This window comes from Falco cherrug, chromosome W (assembly GCF_023634085.1).
Source record: "Falco cherrug isolate bFalChe1 chromosome W, bFalChe1.pri, whole genome shotgun sequence".
Lineage (NCBI taxonomy): Eukaryota > Metazoa > Chordata > Aves > Falconiformes > Falconidae > Falco > Falco cherrug.
The window spans coordinates 5176225-5196982 of NC_073719.1; the positions used below are offsets into that span (position 1 = coordinate 5176225).

A 20758-nucleotide genomic window follows, 5' to 3' on the forward strand; every position below is an offset into this window, starting at 1 on the left:
CAAGACTGCTCTAGAAAATCAGTTTACAGACACTTGCTATAAAATACTTAGTTTTCCACATAATTTTATGGGGGGTGGGGGTGGGGAGTCAAGTTTGTACCTTTTCCAGAAAGCTGAGGTTGGACATAAAGTTAGAGTTTTTAAAAATGAAAGCATCATATAAGCATTTATTTTAACCAACTGTTCTCTACCGAGACTGGTTGTTGAAAAACAAGGTTTCAATCAAATACATTAGTTGTGCCAGCATGTTGCCTTCTAGGATCATAATGCCATCTTAAGCAGAATATATAAACATATAAAAACAGGTGAGAAAGAAGTAACATCTTTAACAACTTCCCAACCTCCATCCCTCATGTTCTCCTCCCGAATGACTGGAGATGTCAGTGTGATAGTAACTTGCATTTTGGGTTCCACACATGAATTTAAAATTATTGCTGCTTCTGGGACTGCACACCTGATATCATATTTCTCAGGACTTATTACCTAAATATTGAGAAACAGAAATTTCTATTAGAATGTGGCCAAGAAAAGTATGGGGAAGAAAATAGATTTCAACATAGTCTTTTTAATAGAAAAACAGAAATGCAATATAATTATATGAAGCAGATATCTCTGCATTCAAAGAAACAACAGTATTCACAATTTTTATATATATATATATATGGATTTGCATATTGTTTCCAAATCATTAATGAAAATACACAGCAGTCACCAAGCATGCAAAAGAAAAATACCACCCATAAAGAAAATCCATATATTAAGTAAATAACATAACGAGAATCTTGACAGTGTTTGAGATTAAGTGGCACCGAGGCTTTTCTTTAAATGCCAGTTGGATATGTTTCTCATTGGAACATAGGAGCCTTTAAAAAGCACAAAGATGCAGTGGTTCTTTGAGCTCGTAGTTACAGGATGGGTACTGCTAGGCACATTCCATACTTGGCTATCACAACATCCTCTGATGAAAGCAAAGGGTAAGATAAACACCAGGGAAAGAAAAAAAAAAAGTAAGAGTAACAAGGTGGTTATTCAGAATTGCTTCTTGCAACTAGACTGAGTAACTCTAAATACCCCCAAAAGGAAGCTGTAAGCACCTCTATCACTGTCTTCCACAAACCAGAGGGACAAGTAACTTCACAAAGCCAGACCAAGATGTGCATATTTCAAAACAAGAACAAACCCAAGATTATCTTTAACTAATCTGATCCTGCTAATGCTTCTACCATGCCACTGATTCTGCCAAGAATTTTACCAGACTACACTGAAATAGTAATGCTGTGACAAGCATTCTCTAATGATGGTAGACAGGCTTTGTTCAGTAGAGCACACTGGAGTTTAAGACTTTATTCTGTACTTTCGTTTCTTGTGGAAATACAGCAAATACTTTATATGAATTCTGCTGAATGGTTTAAGACTGCATGTACTTTTGGGGTTTCTTTGGGGGGGGGAGGGGTGTGAGGTTGGTTGGTTGTTTTTGGTTTTTTTTTAAAGGCCCAAGTTAAAAAAACCCTAAACATATACAAACAGAAACCCACAAGACTTAGTTAACTAATTGTGGGACTACAAAGCACTGACACATACAAACTGGAAACAAGACATCAGTACAGAATAGCATTAATGGAGAACTTTGACCTTCAGGCAGAGTGTGGCAGTTTGACCTTGGCTGGATGCCAGGTGCCCACTAAAGCCACTCTATCACTCCCCCTTTTCAGCTTGACAGGGGAGAGAAAATAGAATGAAAAGCTCATGGGTCAAGATAAAGACAGGGAGATCACTCAAAAATTACCATCAAGGGCAAAACAGACTTAACTTGGGAAAATTAGTTGAATTTTTTACCAACAGAATAGGATAATGAGAAATAAACCCAAAACTTAAAACCACCTTCCCCCACCCCTCCCTTTTGCCTGGGCTCAACTTCACTCCTGATTTCTTTACCTCCTCCCCCCAAGTGGCACAGGGGGACAGTGAATGGGAGTTGTGGTCAGTTCATCACATGTTGTCTCTGGACACTTATTCTTCCTCAGGGGGAGTACTCCTCATACTCTTCCCCTGCTTCAGCATGAGGTCCCTCTCCCACAGGAGTCAGTTCTCCATGAACTTCTCCAACGCGAGTCCTTCCCACAGGGCACAGTCCTTCAGGAACAGACTGCTCCAGCATGGGTCCCCCACAGGGTCACAAGCCATGACACCAAACCTGCTTCAGCATGGGCTCCTCTCCCTCCACAGTTCCATAGGTCCTGCCAGGAGCCTGCTCCAGCACAGCTTCCCATGGGGTCACAGCCTCCTTTGGGCATCCACCTGCTCTGGCGTGGGGTCCTTCACAGGCTGCAAGTGGATATCTGCTCCACTGTGGATCTCCATGGGCTGCAGGGGAATCTCTGCTCCAGCACCTGGAGCACCTCCTCCCCCTCCTTCTTCACTGACCTTGGTGTCTGCAGTGTTATGGCTCTCACATATTCTCACTCCTCTCTTCGGCTGCAATTTGTTGTGCAAGTGGTTTTTTTTTCCTCCATCTTAAATATGTTATCACAGAGGTACTACCACCGTCACTGATGGGCTCAGCCTTGGCCAGTGGCAGGTCCATCTTGGAGCTGGCTGACATTGGCTCCGTCAGGCACAGGGGAAGCTTCTGGCATACTCTCACAGAAGCCACCTCTGTAGCGCCTCCCCCCCCAAACTTTGCCACACAAATCTAATACAGAGCACAAGCTTCCTGTAACACTGCACAAGTTACCTCTATCACTGCTGATAACTGGATAATAGTCTTTCTTCTGCTCATTTCTACTTCCCAGTTAAATGAAATCAATTAAATGATGACCGATACTACGCTGCTACCACAAACACCTAGACACTTGCATGGATACAATATACAGAAAGCAAAACATGCAGCATAGTCCCTGAATTCAGATAAAAACACTCAGAAAATGAAAAGAAACTGAACCTGAGCTATGAAATGCAGCAGTCAGCCCTGCAGACATTTGACTTGAGGACAGATTTTTACAGTATCTTTAAAAAAATTAAAATCCAAAAATCTAAATACTACTTACTGCAAGTTGTTTGGGAAGACTTTCAGCAATACGACTGAGTAACATCTTTGAAGGCTTCTCAGCACATAACAAAACAAGATTGACATTTCGGTCTCCACGGAGTAGCAAACCTTTAGCCAAAACGCCTACCCGTAAAACTCCTTTCAAAGCTCTGTGAAATATAATTAGAAGCTGCATTTAAAATATAAAAACCATAAAACTAATCCTGAAGGTAGAAAAGTGAAATAAAATAGGAGTGGAGTATTCCATATACTCTTGAGGCCACAGCAACCTATGCTGTATCAAAACCCAAGGAGAACAGAATCCCTGGAAGCACTGATAACAGTGCAAGGAAAACCATAAAATTACTTCAGGAACAAGTGATGAAATTCCTAAAAAATAATAATAATAAAAAAATACCTGTCTTTACTGCCATCTTTTTTGTCATCTCCCTCTTTGCTCTTGCTTTTTTCATGGTCAGTCATATTGTCAGAAACAAGTTTCAAAGCACGCTCAGTAATAGAAACAATTTTTTGGACTGCTTGAAGTTCCTCCTCTGTTGGATATATAGCTGCATGTTTGGTCATCACATAACGGTCATCAGAGGAGTCAGGGCGGCGTAGAGGCTAAAAGACAAAGAAGTACATTTCTGAAATTTGGGTATACTTCCAAGTTCACAGATGGTATGTGAGCAAAACCCAAACATGTGGCTAAACAACAGAATATTCAAACCTCAAATCATTGAAATGTAACAAAATATGAACTGAAGTGTCCTTAACAACTTACACTGGTCACAATCAATCATGTCTGAAAAAACATGAAATGTATCAAAAATAAACAAATTATGAAATCCCAGGATCAAAAGTACCTCCCCAACCTAAATAACTACTCTCTTTCCGTTAATTGGGAAATACTTGCATACTGCTGCAAAATAAAGTATCCATGATTGCTTTCACAGAATCACAGAATTCAAATAGGAAGGGATCTAGGTAGGTAGGTCCTCTAGTCCAACCTCCTGTGCAAACCATGGTCAGCTATAAGACCTTATCATGTTGCTCAGGGGTTTATCCAGTCGGTTCTTGAAAACCACCAAAGATGGAAGCTGCACATCTGTGTGAGGAAAAAAATAATAATAATATTCCTGTATTCAGTCTGAACCTCTTTTGTCTCAGCTTAAAGTTGTTTTATCTTGCCCCCTCACAACTATAAAGAGCCTAGCATCATTGTCTTTATAATGCACAGGTATTAGAAAGCTATTATGTCCCACTGAAGCCATCTCTTCTCCAGGCTGAAGAAGCTCAGATCCTTAAATCTCTCCTCACAGGGCACGCTCTCCAGACCTCTGACCATCTCAGTGGCTCCACAATGAACCTGCTATATGGGTTATCAGTACCTTTCTTGTACTGGAAAGCTCAAAATTGAATGCAGTATTGCAGTTTGGGTCTAATGAAAGCTGATCACCTTCCTTTATCTACTGATTATGCTCCTGTTAACATCACCCAGGATGCTGTTGGCCTTCCTTGCTGCCAGGGCACACAGTTGGCTCACGTTCAGCTTGCTGTCTACCAAGAACCCCAGGTCCCTTCCAGCAGGGCTGGGCTGCTACCCAGCCTGTCACTTCCCAGTCCCTCAGTGCAAGGGGTTAGACCTTCTCAAGTGCAGCATTAGACATTTGTCCTTGCAGAATTCTATAAAGTTCCTGTTGGTCCATTCCTCCAGTCTGCCTAGGTCCCACCCTGAACTAATTCAGTTTCATGTCAGCTGCAAACCTAATGCGTGTGCACCTTTCAGATCATTGATAAGATGCTAATGAGACAAATCCCAGGATAAACCCACGTGGTACTGCACTTGTTACTGAACTCCAGGTAGAGTATGACCCACCACTAACCATTATCCCCTGTGGGACTGACAATCCAACCACTTATTATCCATACATTTTTCCACAATTAACTAAATAAAGTATAATGCAATTAAATAAGAACTAGTACACAAACCCAGAATGACTTGTATTTCAGAAGAAACAATATTTGTCTTCAAGGCATCCTTTTGTCATATAAGTGGATTTATTTTGGAAGACAGGTCCATCTACACAGTTTCATTGGTATATATTTTTTTCTTCACTTTTTCAAATCCTTTATTAAGAAACACTGGAGACAGCTGAAGTAGCACTGAATAATTTATAGTTCTTAACCGTGCCTCCTGGTAAGTATGATTCCCCCCCAAGTTAAGAGACTCACAGCTGGTCCTTGGGGCTGAGGAGGCATTCCTGGTCTAACTCCCAGCAGGCCTAGAGGTCCTGGAGGACCATGAGGATATCCTCCATCTGGTATTCTGCGACGGTCCTCCCAGTGATGCTGCTCTTCCTCCATTCTCCTCCAGTACATGTCCTCTTCATATCGCCTGAAGTGCATCAAAGTGCTCTCTTTATATAGCTGTTAATACTTCCAACCATTCTAAATAAATTCTCAGATGTCCTCACTAACACATTTCTAAGTCATGAGCAAATACCAGTGAACTCCAGAGGGTAACTAAAATGAATGGTTATTTTGAAAGTAGGCCTGAATTTATAGCAAATAATTCTAGTAAGTCTACATTCCTCAGAGCAACTGAACATTAACAAAAACAAACAGAAATCCAGAGAGGTGACAACTTAAAATAAGACAGTACAGACTGCTCAAAATAAGTAACTACAGAAGCAGTTAGTTTTAGATAATCTGACTGCAGCTTTGTCTCATTCATTGACAAAACAGAATGCATTACCTCATTTCCATCCTCCAGCGTTCTTCCTCTTCTCGCCTTCTCCAGTATTCTTCTTTCTGCATCTGTTTCCTCATCTTCTCTTCTTGAATTTTTCTTGCTCGAATACTGGGCTTTACTTCTACTTGTAAATCTGGGTTTACTTTTTTCTAGTTCAGAAAAATAACGAATGAAATGTTGGTTTGCCTCTTGTCATCTCAAGGTTACGGAGTTCTTCTGATATGTTTAACACACACTACTGGCCTACAATAAAATCAAGGGGAGTAAAATGCAGTTTTAAAAACTGCACTGAATGAATGGTTGAATAAGAAAAATGTGACCAGTATCTTAAAGGGAAAAAAAAGCAACATATTACAATAGCATGAATTCCCTCTTCAATTATATGAGAACAAAGCAATTTAAGATTAAAATGTTACATGAAATACTAAGTAATTTGCTGTTCATTCTGTAACAGGATGACTACTCTATAACCTGAAAAACCCATTTCATCTTAACTACAGTGTGCTTCCTAGTCCCCTGTTCCTGAAGGGTCCCTCATACAGGGGCATAATCATGAGTTACTGAATACATTCTTCTGGCAATTTTTTCTCTTTTTTCATCCCTTTCATGATTATGCAGGCCCTCTGTATCTCCTGTAACCACAGTAGATTCTTCCTATATAATCTTATAATAATCAAAACGAAAACCATATGTCAGTATAGGTCTCTCTCCATTCACAACTAAAAAGCCTGCAACTTATTTCTCAAATGTCTCCACAAAGGGTTTATGTGGTTTATCCTGCCAAAAACATTGAGCACTACGATTTTACGCTATTTGAAATTCATGGTAAACAACATAACACACCTACTGTTGCTTGCATATGTTGTACAATATTTTAATGTTGCAAAAGTTGCCTGAAAGCATTGCTCAAAATGTTTAAAAAAAAAACCCAAACCAAAACGTAGTTTCAGAGTTTGCATTACTACTTTAAAGACTACTGTCCTGTTTCCAGCTGGGATAGAGTTAATTTTCTTCTTAGTAGCTGGTGCAGTGCTGTGTTTTGGATTTGGTGTGACAACAAGGTTGGTAACAGATGTTTTTAGTTGTTGCTAGGCAGTGTTTATACTAAGTCAAGGACTTTTCAGTTTCTCAGGCCCTACCAGCAAGAAGGCTGGAGAGCCACAAGAAACTGGGAGGGGACACAGCCAGGACAGCTGACCTGAACTAGCCAAGGGGATATTCCATACCATGGAAAGTCATGCTCTGTATATAAACTGGGGGGGGTTGGCTGGGGCCTGCCAATCATTGCTCAGGCACTAGCTGGGCATGTCAGCAGGTGGTGAGCAACTGTATTGTGCATCACTCGTTTTCTTTCCTCCCTTCCCTTTGGATTTTGTTCCCCTCCCTTTCTCCCTCCTTTTCATTATAATTGTTGTTATTATTACTGTTGTTTTTATTTTCTTTTAATTATTAAATAGTTCTTATCTCATCCCTCAAGTTATACATTCCTTTCTGATTCTCCTTCCCATCCCTCTGGGTGAGGGAGGAGTGAGCAAGCAGCTGTGCAGTACTTAGTTGCTGTGGTTTAACCCCAGCTGGTAATTATATTCCCCAAGAAATATATTTATCTAGGGGACTTGTATATGCTGTTTACTTAGAGTACCTACTTTTGACTAGTCTTTAAACGTAAGGTTGTGTAATCAGTCAGCTGCCATCTGGTAGATTTTTAGATAGAAGCATTAGCATTTCTACTAACCTTATACTGAAGTCTGTGCCGCCTCCCTTTTAAGTGCATCTCCTTGGCATTAGGATCATTAAAACTGCACTCACAAAGTTTACAGTGAAAGCGGATCACCTTTCCTTCATCATTTCTTACCTGGAAAATGAAGTTATAACACACTGGGTTCTGAGGGTGTTTTTTTAAAAAAAAAAAAACCAAAAAAAAAAACCCACCGAAAAAACAAAACAAGAAAACCAAAGCTGATGTAAAAATTAACCTAATTCAGTGACATGGGAAAATATCTACCCATCTTAAAACATGCTAAAAAGTTCACACAGTAACTGAAAGAAGGGAAAAAAGAACTTTCAATTCTGACAGACACAACATTGTGTTTGGTAATGAACAAAGAACAAAGTTCTTCCATTCTAAAGAGTACACAGCTTTAAACTCGAGCCTAAACATATTGAGTCAAATAATTACAAATCTGCAAATGATGAAAAATTTACATCAGACTTCATCCACACATCTCATGCCACCCACTGAGCTCAAAAGAAACATGCACAATACAAAAATGTAAACATATGCACAAGCCTTTGCAGGTTCAATGCCTTATCACTTTTATCTTCACAGAGGACCCAGGGAATTACAGGCCAGTCAGCCTCACCTCAATCCCTGGGAAGGTGATGGAGCAACTGATCCTGGAAACCATTTCCAGGCACATTAAGGACAAGAAAATCATCATCAATAGTCAGCATGGCTTCACCAAGGGGAAGTCGTGCTTGATCAACTCAAACTTCTGCAATGACATGACTGGCCTGGTAGATGAAGCAGCCGATATGGTCTACCTCAGGGGTCCTCAAACTTTTTAAACAGGGGGCCGGCGCGCGGATGAAGTGGCAGGCAGTCATCTGCGGCTGCTTGGTTTCCCCCCCCAACCCCCGGGGGGGGGGAGTGGGGGGGCGGGGGAGTTCTGTAAATACCGGGGGCCAGATTGAGGACCCTGGGGGGCAGTATCCGGCCTGCAGACCGTAGTTTTAGGACCCCTGGTCTACCTGCACTTCAGTAAGGCCTTTGACACAGTCTCACCATAATATTCTCATAGACAAGCTGTTGATGTATGGGCTGGATAAGCATACAGTTAGGTGGATAAAAAGCTGGTTGAATGACAAGGCCCAGAGGGTGTCGATCAGTAGAACAAAACCTAGTTGGAGGCTAGTAACTAGCAGCCTACCTCAAGAGTCAATACTGGGTCCAGTCCTGTTTTAACATCTTCATTAATGATCTGGATGATGGGGCAGGGCGTATCCTCAGCAAGTTTACTGATGATGCAAAACTAGGAGCAAGTGGCTGATATACCAGAAGATTGCACTGCCATCCAGAGAGAGATCTCAATAGGCTGGAGAAAATGGGCTGACAGGAACCTTGTGAAGTTCAACAGGGAGAAGTGTGAAGTCCTGCACCTAGGGAGGAACAACCCCATGCACCAATATATGCTGGGAGCCACCCAGCTGAAAAGCATCTTGGCAGAAAAGAACCTGGGGTGGGGCCTGGTGAACACGAAGTTGAAATTGAGCCAACAATGTGCCCTTGCAGCAAAGGTGGCAAATGGCATTCTGGCCTGCATTAGACAAAGTATTACCTAGCAGGTTGAGTGAGGTGATCCTTCTTCTCTAACCCAGCACTGGTGTTAAAGAAAACATAGTTTGAATAAAGAAATTTAAAGTGTTAAAGCTGATAACTGGCAGAACCAGGCCTTGGCCCTTGTATAGCCCTAATCCAAGGCTGGTTTAAATAGAAAAAAAAAATAGATGAACAATTTGTTTACGCAGGTGCTTTCTGAAAAACAGATGGCTTTAGAAAAAAATAATCGTTATTTGTTTTAATGCAGATGAATAGGAATTGCTTGTTCAAAGACTAAGTGTGCTTGAAGGATTGTGTGAGTTAAAGCCGGCAGAAAGAAAATCATGATCCAAACAGGACCTAAGAACTGAGGCAGAGACTGGAACCAGAATAGATGTATCAGCTGGGACAAGGTCAGGTGATGGATTCCAGAGCTGATAAGACCAAAAGAAACTCCTAAAACCTCAGACACTGACTAATGATCTGATTAGTGTATATAAGCTGTGCTGCATCCCTTTGTTCTCTGCCACTCACTGAGGTGGTGGCCCAACTCTGAGTTGTGATTAAAGCAACCTAGCGGTACCCACGTCTGTGTGAATTTCCCCTTTAACAACTGGTGAGGCCACACCCGGAATCCCACATGCAGTTCTGGGCTCCCCAGTGCAAGAGAGACATGGACATACCCGAGAGCATTCAATGAAAGGCCACAAAGATGATGGACTGGAGCCTCTCTCCTATGAGGAAAGGCTGAGAGAGCTGGGATTGTTTAGCCTAGAGAGGAGAAGGCTTGGGAGGGGATCTAATTAACGTATTTAAATACCTGAAGGGAGGGTACAAAGAGGATAGAGTCAGGCTCTTTTCAGTGGTGCCCAGTGACAGAACCAGAGGCAATAAGCACAAACAGAAACACAGGAGGTTCCCTCTGAACATCAGGAAACACTTGTTTTGTTTTGTTACTGTAAGAGTGACTGAGCACTGGCACAGATTGCCCAGGGAACTTGTGGAATCTCCCTCCTTGGAGATATTCAAAAGCTGTCTGGACATGGACCTGGGCAACTGGCTCCAGGTGGCCCTGCTTGAGCAGGTGGGTTGGACCAGATGATCTCCAGAGGTCCCTTCCAACCTCAGCCATTCTGTGATGTTTCACGTTGAATAATTTTTTACTAAAGTAGTTAAAAAGTAATCCACATTTTTACATCAATACCTCCTCCACGTAGTCATGGCCTACTGGCTGGACATCACTTTGCAAAGCAGCAAGAGTTGTAGGAGTCACTGGTTCAGCTGCTGTGTCTGATTTTACTTCGTTCGTTTGTACTGTAGCAGCAGTTGTTGTTTTAACACTTTCAGCTGATTTAATTTCTTCCAGTTTACTTCCTGTTGTCTGAAGCTTATTACCACCTACAAATAAAAAAAGTAAAATCATTAACTTTCATAAAATGAGAATATGATTACACATGATGTGAAAACTGAAGACTATTTGCAATGTTCTGGCTAAAGCATTATCAGACTTTTAAAATTAATTAAAACTAACATATTTTAAATACAATTAAAGTTTTTTTTAAAAAAGTTTAACAAAAAGTTATTTAAACACCTAATTTTTTATTTTAGCAAGAAGCAATATTGCAACTATATAAAGCAAAAGTTTATCATTCATTTTCATGCACTGAATGGGAACAACTCGGCAAATATATTTTAATTGTCTTCCTCTTTTTTTTTTTTTTTTTTTTGTCATCAGATATTTTTTTGTTAGTGGATCCAAAAAAAAAAGTACTTCAAAACCTTATAATGTTTGTAGTAACAAAGGTAGTATAATCTCAGTGTTGCAATTGCATAGGTCTTTCCTTCAAGAGTAGGATAGCTTATTGAACGACTGCTTCCTGTCTCTACCTGTCTGTCATGCTTATTTCATGTTTCCACTGTTAAGATTTCTAGCGTTACAAGGGTGTTTCAGTTGCCCAGTTATCAACTGCTAATCTACTGCAGGTTGCCTTAACAGCCCAGGCTGTAAACTGAAATTAGGACCGACTGGACTATAAACTGCAATACTCCAACAACTACTACATAAGAAACCAAAGGTGGGAGAAGCCTCCAAGAGAGGTCAGGTGGAGACAACAGAGCAGAAAACACCATGAACTGTGAAGCCAAACTTTTATATATATTCTTATTTTCACCTATCATTAATTCTCTTAAACACAACAGTTACACATAAAAGTTAACTAAATACATTTGTATTTGTTGCACTAAAATCTTAAAAAAATATATATAGAATAGGTTAGGCTTTAAAATAAAGACTGACTTCTGTACTTGCCAACAAAGTTTATTTTCGGTGTAGATATTTTCTTTACAGCTATATTAGCAGGGGTTGAAGATGTTTTGTTGTTGGACACTGCATTAAGTGGTGCATTTGCCGTGGGAGTAAGAATTTTCACTGCAGAGGATGCAACAGAGGAGTTCACAGTGCTGCCGCTAGTTAATATATTCGAAGCAGAGACAGTTGGTTTAGAAGCAGATATGGATGTTGAGGAAGTAGCTTGGGTAACCACATTTGGTTCAGTTGAAGGAATGGGTTTGCCAAGCTTTGTGTGCAACTTGACTACCTGTAAGAATAAAGAGAAATTCATAATATGATCTTCCTGGGATAACTATAAAAAATGAACTTGTTATAGGTTACGGAAGCTTTAACAGAAGCATCAATATTGCTAAAATATATATATATAAATCAATATAACTAAAAAGTTATTGCTTCTTTACAAAAAGTGATCGGGGGGACAGGTGGATGGACACGACACACGGACAGACATGTAAAAGTTCTTGTCATCTGTAACAAGGAAATACTTAATAGTTATCTCAGATTGCTTATTTCCATTAGAAATTCAGATATTTACTCCAAAAGCTGCATAGACAAGAACAGAAAGCCAATAAACTCACAAGCCAGTAAAACTCAAGGAAACATTTTGCTCAAACTTTCAACCTTACTGTTTTGTTGCCTGGTTGCTTTTTATTCTACCCCCAAAAATTGTAGTACATTGAACTATTGTGGTTCCAAATAATATTTGTAAATAAGAGTTATTTAATTCAGATTCAACATCACTGTCTCTTTTGATCATTACATTTTAAGAGTATTTTTATTAATAAACTTTCTAGGTTACTTCGTAAAACAGTAGATATTCCTCAAAGGGGTTTTTGGGGGGTTTTGGGGTTTTTTGTTTGTTTGGGGGTTTGTTTGTTGGTTTTTTTAAAGCACATCTGCAGAGACTGTTAAGGAGGATGCAAGAGGCATATTTCAGAGCTCTTTAGTATTTCACAGAAAGTAAAGAGGTACATGCTTATTCTTAGAAGTAATAAGCAGAGGCCTTTTCACAATATGCTTGAGACAGAATACTTCTTTTTGGTGACAGCTGATCATCACCTGAAAAAGCAAAATGCATGTAAGTCTGTAAGAAAAAACCATGCAAAATGAAAACTAAAGATTGAGTTTGAAAGTAGCTGGAAAAAAAACCACCCAAAACCAAAAAAAACCCTCAAACAAATCTGCTAGACATGCCTTTAATGCAAACACATATACACAATCACGATATGAACACAACTGTATACACACATCTTAGGGTTTTGTTAGTTTTTAAGCATGTTCCCCGTCAGAATACAGACATATTAATGCCACATAATACTATAAATTTAAGTTCAAGCAACTCTTCAGAATTACTTTTTTCCAGTAGAATTCACAAGATACTTCAGCATACCAAAGAAATAGAGTCCTTTGAGATTTCATTTTTACACTGATGACAACCTAAATTAGCATTAGTTAGTGCCTATCTATAAGGAAGAGAAAGCGACATCCAAATATATAAAGATAATATATACCTATGGAGTTACTGGGCACAACCCAAAAATTTAATGGCTCAACTTCATTAATGAAAAAAAGAACACTAGGAAAGTCTATCTAAATTATAATTTTTGTTCTTGTACTAACAAAAAATAATATTGGGAAAATTGTCTTAAATTTGCTATATTTATGTTAATAGGAATGATGTTATTGATGCCACTTCGTACAGTGTTCTGAGATACAAAGAGCTATAAAAGCTGAATATTAATACTTGTATCTGTTACTGACATTAACCTTTCCAGAGTTATGAGGAAAATCTGTAATATCTAATCACACATTCTACACAGCCATTCCGTTCACTATTATATGGTCAAATTTAAAACACTGGTCCACAGGGGTTCACAGTACAGTCCGCAGTCTTTATTCCACAATGTCTACCTAACTGCACCCAGACAGTAGGGAAAGTATGCTTACCAAAACTCTTCCAAACACAGACATTATAAAGTCTACTACAGGACATTGGTATATGGGAGCAAGGAACAGTTTTCCTTGCAAGAAATACCAAAAAGTGATGCGTAATAGTCCTGTCCTTTGGCACTGACTCAGCTTACAGTGTTTCAAAGTGCACTGAGAGTTTCTCAGCACCAGACAAATAAGAAAAATGTCAAGAAAAGTCTTGAAAAGAGTTAGGGGGCACAAGCATGCTACTGGATGTCCTCATTGATGCTTTCCCCATCTTACTCTATACCTTCTTCCTACAATTTACATACTTTCCCCAATATATCCTCTTCTCATTGATGCAGTGGCAATATTTTTCCCCCTTGCTCCCAACAAGGCCTTTCTAATAGTGAGCTTAAAGATAAGTTTGAAACAAAACCAGAACTAAATGTCTTTAAACAAAATAATTCAAATTATATTGTTTCTGCATATTTTCTCCTCTCTTAGATGAGAAAAAATTATGGGAAGAAATATACGACTGACTTGTATAATAAGGACAAGAGAAAGTTCTTACTTTCTGATGCTTGGCTCCACGAATATGGGCAGCATAAGCATCTGCCCCTGTACAAGACACATCACAAAGCTCACAACGCAACTGATTCTGAGTTCCACGAACAGAAGTGCTGCTGTTATTGGTGTTCTGGGAAGCTTTTAATGCTGCTTCTTTCTTTTTGTGTTTCTGGCCTTCTAAGTGTTCTTTATAAGTCTGTTTAAATAAACAATACACACACAATAACCTGTCTTCGTACTGCTTGTTCATCACTCGTGAATACGTGTAATATAGAACATAGCACAGAACATATGCTTTGTATGAGAAAATACTTCCTACATCAAACATTTCTTCCATATGACATGCTCTAAGGAATAAGCAGGCCACTTTAAGACCAAGGAATTTTCTTCACCGCCAGGATTCCACTTTTAGGTAATACAATATGGTCTTTTCTCTTCTACCTTCTCACTTCCTCAATCAAGTACTGGTCAACAGATATTACCATTGAAAGCTTAACAAGACCAGAAAACTGCATCTCTGTTGCAGTTTCCTGCACTGCATTAAATTGTTCTTGATTTTTAATTTTCCTTAAACTGCAAAACCACAGTTATTATATGTATCCAGAGAATAAAAAAAAATAAATTCAAAAGAAGGTAATGCATAAATAAAGCTGTGCTGAAAATGAAATGCAGAAGTTGCTATTTGTTCCTATACCAACAGTGGCAAACTACAGAGCAGACAGGGTAGGAAATAATGACAAATTTGCCTAAAGAGTAAGAACTGTTTCACCAGACACAAGCACTCTACATGAATTGATATCTACTTTTTATGCACTTGTACCCACCGTGAAACTAAACTGAGATGCTGGAATACAATGAAGAATAAATTTTCAGGCTTACCATTCACAAAGTTTTGAAAAAAGTATTTTCTAAGAAACTTGCTGTGCTAAAAAAGCAAATCAAATTCAAAGTTTAGAATACTTCTGGAGTCCAAAGCACAGCTGAAGAAGCTTCACTATACAAGCTAAGGGGATCTATCTTTTTGTCTTCTCATAGGACCTCTTTCTATAATAGCACACATTTTCATTTAATTGTAAAACTTTAGTAAAAGTATAGAATCAAGTCTTTAAAAATTAACAAATATTCTTAAAGGGGTCATTTTTTAGCTGAAAATATTACGACTGAAGTATGTAGCAGAATATTGTATTTATATATATATACCTGTGGTCCAGCACAGCTGATCTTACAAACATCACAGTAGTGGATCTGGGGTGGTTTGGGAGGTTGCTTCGGTTTCAGCTGCTTATTTTGGAATGGTGCCTTTTTAGTAAAGGTAGTCCCTGTCCAAGCGGCTGTTGCAGCAGCAGCAGCAGCTGCTGCCACTGCCTGTTTCTGTTGCTGCTGCTGCTGGTAATAGGATGATGCAGCTGAATACACTGCAGCTTCATAGCCAGAATAAGAGGTACCTCAAAGATCAAAATAAAATGTTACATCACTGTACATCATGTATCAATTACAAAATCCCAAAATCCACTAATTCCAAGCATATTGAATACTTGGGGGGGGGGGGGGGGCAGGATATAAACAATTTATTGAGATCTTGTGATGCAGTCTGAATTTTTCTTGATGTTTCACAGCCCACAAATACATAGCGTACCACTTGTATCAGGAATATATTTGTTTTTAGACAAATCAAACATAGTTATGTTTCATATATCAAAGCATCCCTAAGGAATACGTGAAATTATGTGAAATTTTCTGTTAAGACCGAGTATGATGTAACAAGATATCTATTGGAGAGACAACAGCAGGGCACAGGCAATTCAGGAGGTTCCTGGAATGCATTGATAACTTCCTTCTCCAAGGAGAGGTGCCATGCTGGACCTTATTCTCGCCAACAAGGAGGGGCTGGTGGGGAATGCAAAGCTCAAAAGCAGCCTTGGCTGCAGTGACCCCAAAATGATGGAAATCAAGATCCTTAGGGTAGCGAGGAGGGCATGCAGCAAGATCACCACCCTGGACTTTAGGAGAGAAGACTGGCCTCTTCAGGGATCTGCTTGGTAGAGTACCATGGGATAAAGCCCTGGAGGGAAGAGGGGCCCAAGAAAGCTGGTTAATGTTCAAAGATCACTTCCTCCAAGCTTAGAAGCGATGAGCGATGCATCCCAACAAAGACAAAGTTGGGCAAAAATGCCAGGAGGCCTGCATGGATGAACAAGGAGCTGCTGGATGAAATCAAACACAAAAAGGAAGCATACAGATGGTGGAAGCAAGGATAGGCAGCCTGGGAGGATTAGAGAGAAACTACCCGAGCAGCCAGGGATTAGGTTAGGAAAGCTAAAGCCCTGACAGAATTAAATCTGGACAGGGATGTCAAGGACAACAAGAAAAGCTTCTATAAGTACATCAGTGATAAAAAGATGACCAGGAAAAATGTGGACCCTCTCCAGAAGGAAACAGGAGACCTGATTACCCAGGACATGGAGAAAGCTGAGGTACTCAATGACTTCTTTGCCTCGGTCTTCACCAGGAAGTACTCCAGCCACACTGCCCAAGTCACAGAAGGCAAAGGCAGGGACTGGGAGAATGAAGAACTGCCCGCTGTTGGAAAAGATCAGGTTTGAGACCATCTAAGGAACCTGAAGGCGCACAAGTCCAGGGCACCTGATGAGATGCATCCACAGGTGCCAAGGGAACTAAGCTAAGCTTCTATCCATCATGTTTGAGAAGTCATGGCAGTCCGGTGAAGTTCCCATGGATTGGAAAAGGGTAAACATAACCCCCATTTTTAAAAAGGGAAAAAAGGAAGACCCGGGAACCTACAGGACAGTCAGTCTCACCTCAGTACCCAGCAAGACCATGGAGCAGATCCTCCTGGAAACTATGCAAAGGCACATGGAAAACAAGGAGGTGACTGGTGACAGCCAACGTGGCTTCACCAAGAGCAAGTCATGCCTGACAAATTTGGTGGCCTTCTACAACGGGGTTACAGTGCTGATGGATGAGGGAAGAGCAACTGACCTCATCTACCTGGGACTTGTGCAAAGCTTTCGACATGGTCCTGCACAACATCCTTGTCTCTAAACCGGAAAGACATGGGTGGACCACTCTGTGGGTAAGGAATTGGCTGGATAGTCACACTCAAAGAATTGCCGTCAACGGCTCAATAGCCAAGTGGAGATTGGTGACAAGTGGATGGAAGGGATACCATGCAGAGGGACCTTGACAAGCTTGAGAGGTGGGCCCATGCAAACCTAGTGAAGTTCAACAAGGCCAAGTGCAAGGTCTTGTACCTGGGTCAGGGCAACCCCAGTATCAATAACAGCTGGGTGGAGAATGGATTGAGAGCAGCCCTGAGGAGGACGACTTGGGGGTGCTGGTGGACAAGAAGCTCAGCATGGCCCAACAATGTGTGCTTGCAGCCCAGAAAGCCAACTGAATCCTGGGCTGCATCAAAAGAAACATGACCAGCAGGTCAAGGGAGGTGATTCTCCCCTTCTATTCTATTCTCATGAGACCTCGCCTGGAGTACTGCGTTCAGCTCTGGAGCTCCCAACATAAGGAAGACATGGACCTGGTGGAGCAAGTCCAGAGGAGAGCCACAAAGATGATCAGAGGGCTGGAGTACCTCTCCTGTGAGGAAAGGCTGAGAGAGTTGGGGTTCTTCAGCCTGGAGAAGAGAAGGCTCTGGGGAGACCTTATAGGAGCCTTCCAGTACCTAAAGGGAGCCTACAAGAAAGATGGGGACAGACTTTTTAGTAGGGCCTGTAGCGACAGGACAAGAGGGAATGGCTTTAAGCTAAAAGAGGGTAGATTTAGATTAGATATAAGGAAGAAATTCGTTACTGTGAGGGTGGTGAGACACTGGAACAGGTTGCCCAGAGAAGCTGTGGATGCCCCCTCCCTGAAAGTGTTCAAGGCCAGGTTGGATGGGGCTTTGAGCAACCTGGGCTAGTGGAAGGTGCCCCTGCCCATGGAAGGGGGGCTGGAACTAGATGATCTTTAAGGTCCCTTCCAACCCAAACCTACAGTTCTATCATTCTAAGTATTTTAATAAAAGATTTATCAAAGGCCATATAGTAAGTAGTCTTCCAGAATCAGATTTACTGTTCAAGTTCCAAAATGAAAAGGAGGACAGATGGGGGGGCGGGGGGTGGGGTGGGGTGGCGTGGTGTAGAAAAGAAAGATAAAAGACAGAATTGCTACTGCTATTACATTCTATTTCACTGATTTAAATTGTTCTAGTACAAAGAAGCTGCTTGCCTGCTAAAACCTCCGCAGCACACCCTGTCTACACACTCCTTGTTTTCTAGTATCAAAGTTGAATAAATCAAGGAAACTGGGCTTTCGCACCTTTGAGCCGGTTTTCCCATAAACTTTCTATATCTACACGTTCAACCATTTTAATCCTCTGATCAGGTTCTGTTTCAAGGAAGTCTTAAAATCCATTTTTAAACAGAAAACAAAACAGAAAGTTCAAGGTAGCTATAATATGCCAGTTGATTACTATCTGGCCATAAAGTTAACATCTTTTCATCTTTAACTACTTTTTGGATTTCTAATGTTTGAAGGAAAGTTATTTTTTATTTAGCACCCATTTTCCTCCCATTTTGGGTCAAGACAACCCAAACTTACAAGATTTATATTGGCGCGCTCCTCTCTGTCACTGCTGTTTGATGGCAGCATGCTCCCAGTTTCCCTGGGTTATATTTGTGTGGATGTTTCGTTATTTTTTCTATCCCCCATCTTTTCTCTCCAAACCTTACAGTAAGTCATAAAACACCATGCACATAATGCCAACACTTTGGATTCTCACATGTAACAAAACAGGCACGTACAAACATCAAACCTCTTTTAAAGATACATCAAAATATTTTGCCATTATTATGATTTAACTGGTTGATACTTCTCAGTAGACTAAGATGCAATTGAACACAAACTGCTAAAATTCTGAGCATTTAAATCCTCTCCTGTAACAACTGCAAAGTTCCCAGCAACTTAATACACAAAATTCTTACCAGAATAAGTAACCGCTGTTGTACTGTACGTTGCACTTTGAGTATAGGATGGAACAACAGTAGCTGCAGCTGCTACTGGCTGCACAGTAGAGGATACCGGATATATAGAAAACGTAGTTGTTGCTGGACTTGGGGTTGCAGGTTTTATAGCTGTCACTTGTCGTGTTTGCTGGGCTTGGGTATACTGAGTTGCCCCTTGGCTATATCCTGCTTTTGGAGCTAATTAGGATAGAAAATAGAAGTGTACGAATACTGACATGCTTTAGTTGAATGAAATGCAAACCATATTAAGTGATACTTAATGATATGCTGGGGAATAAACACATAACAAGTGGGTTTTGTTTTAGTTTGGTTGGGTGGGTTTTTTTTTCCTTTTTGTTTGGTGTTATTTTATTCTGTTTGGTTTTTTGGTTTTGGTTTTTTGGTTCTTTCTACAGTACCTCAGATTTATGTATTTTTAACTGTGCTGCCATGTTTTTAAACAACCTTCTTGTTCAATGGTTTTACTAGTGTACACTAAGCCTAAGAAACATTTAAACTTTCCTATTATCCCTACTTATAGTACAAAAAGTAAATAGGATTTACACATTGTAGCATTCATGATACCAATAATTAAAGTACATGCATTAAGTAACTAAAGAATAAAAAAAAAAAAGTTGTAATCTGAACCCACCACTGACTTTTAAAAGTTTGCCTAGAAGTATGTTTTGAGTGTGTTTAATAACAATCCAGACCTCAAAGATAGTTACTTATGGCAGTGTCACAATAACGTTCAAATTCTAGGTACAGCAAATTTTTCTACACATTGACAGGGATTACATGTGAAAACTAAACTAAAACCAAATCTGGATAATGTGAAATATTTAAAGATATATTTTTAAGGTAGTACGCAGACTGTGTATAATGACAGGAGTTTGAATCATGACACCCACCTGTCTGGTAGTATGATTCAGCTACTGAAGGTTGAGGCTGGGCAGCAGCAGCCACAGCTGCAGCAGTTGCTGTTGGTTGTTGATAGTATTGTTTGCTGTCATAAGCGACAGCTGGGGCGGTAGATCGAACATAAGAATAGGAATCCTAAAAATTCAAAAGAGAAAACCCAGCAAATTTCTCCTTAAATATATATCTGGAGTAATAAAGATCATTAGCAGCAGCAAAGAATTTTCTTCTATTCTACTACATTAGATATTTAAAAAATATTTAGAGACAGTATATACTAATATATGCATTAAAGAAATTAAATTTATGTTTACAGATACTTCAGGCCTGAAGACAACCCTGATGGCCTTTTTCAGACTTAATATAGGAATTAACCTCATGCTATTAAGTCACTTTCCCTTCCAAATTATTTTTGTTACCAAAAAGCAACTATTCTCACTAGTTTTTCATGACAACTGTATCAGATTACATTCCTGTAAAACATGAAGTAAAAAAACACCACAGATTTCCACAAACTACAATAAATTCACAAGTTTACAAACATGAACCTTTACTGGCTTTAAAAATCCCACAAACAACAATACTTTTCTTGGTTATATTTTTTAGAGTATGAAAGTTATACTTTTAAAGCCTTCTTTACTTTTTGGTGTATCAACTATTCCATTGGGGAACCATATCTAGTTTATAAGGGAAAGGTAAGTAGCCCACTCAAAAACTCCAGAACTCAGGAGATGGTTAGCAAGCTTAGAAAGGGAGGGCTTGGAAGGCACTATATGCACGTACATATATTCTCCCATCCTCACCATATTTATGGTAAAGTGCAGAGTTGATCAACTGAGGGGTAGCAAGGCACAAACTACATTAGCCGAAATGTACTAACGTATACGAT

The 20758-nt window shown here is 39.9% G+C and overlaps 1 protein-coding gene across 8 annotated transcripts in view; it reads right to left on the bottom strand.

Annotated features, from left to right (window-relative positions):
- The window catches only part of LOC129734461 (zinc finger RNA-binding protein), a 46381-nt gene that overhangs the window by 9811 nt on the left and 15812 nt on the right, over positions 1-20758 (bottom strand). For 4 of the 8 annotated variants that reach the window (XM_055697987.1, XM_055697991.1, XM_055697994.1 and 1 more), the window contains exons 4-15: positions 19863-20007; positions 18931-19149; positions 15134-15378; positions 13938-14129; positions 11399-11699; positions 10307-10500; positions 7519-7638; positions 5787-5932; positions 5264-5426; positions 3447-3652; positions 3048-3198; positions 342-483 (exon numbers count right to left, since the gene is read on the bottom strand). In XM_055697987.1, coding sequence (XP_055553962.1) covers positions 342-483; positions 3048-3198; positions 3447-3652; positions 5264-5426; positions 5787-5932; positions 7519-7638; positions 10307-10500; positions 11399-11699; positions 13938-14129; positions 15134-15378; positions 18931-19149; positions 19863-20007 — 2224 coding nt within the window. Of the gene's footprint in view, positions 1-341; positions 484-1935; positions 2476-3047; positions 3199-3446; positions 3653-5263; positions 5427-5786; positions 5933-7518; positions 7639-10306; positions 10501-11398; positions 11700-13937; positions 14130-15133; positions 15379-18930; positions 19150-19862; positions 20008-20758 lie in introns of those variants that run through there. The other 4 variants (XM_055697988.1, XM_055697992.1, XM_055697990.1 and 1 more) reach the window with 4 other exon arrangements.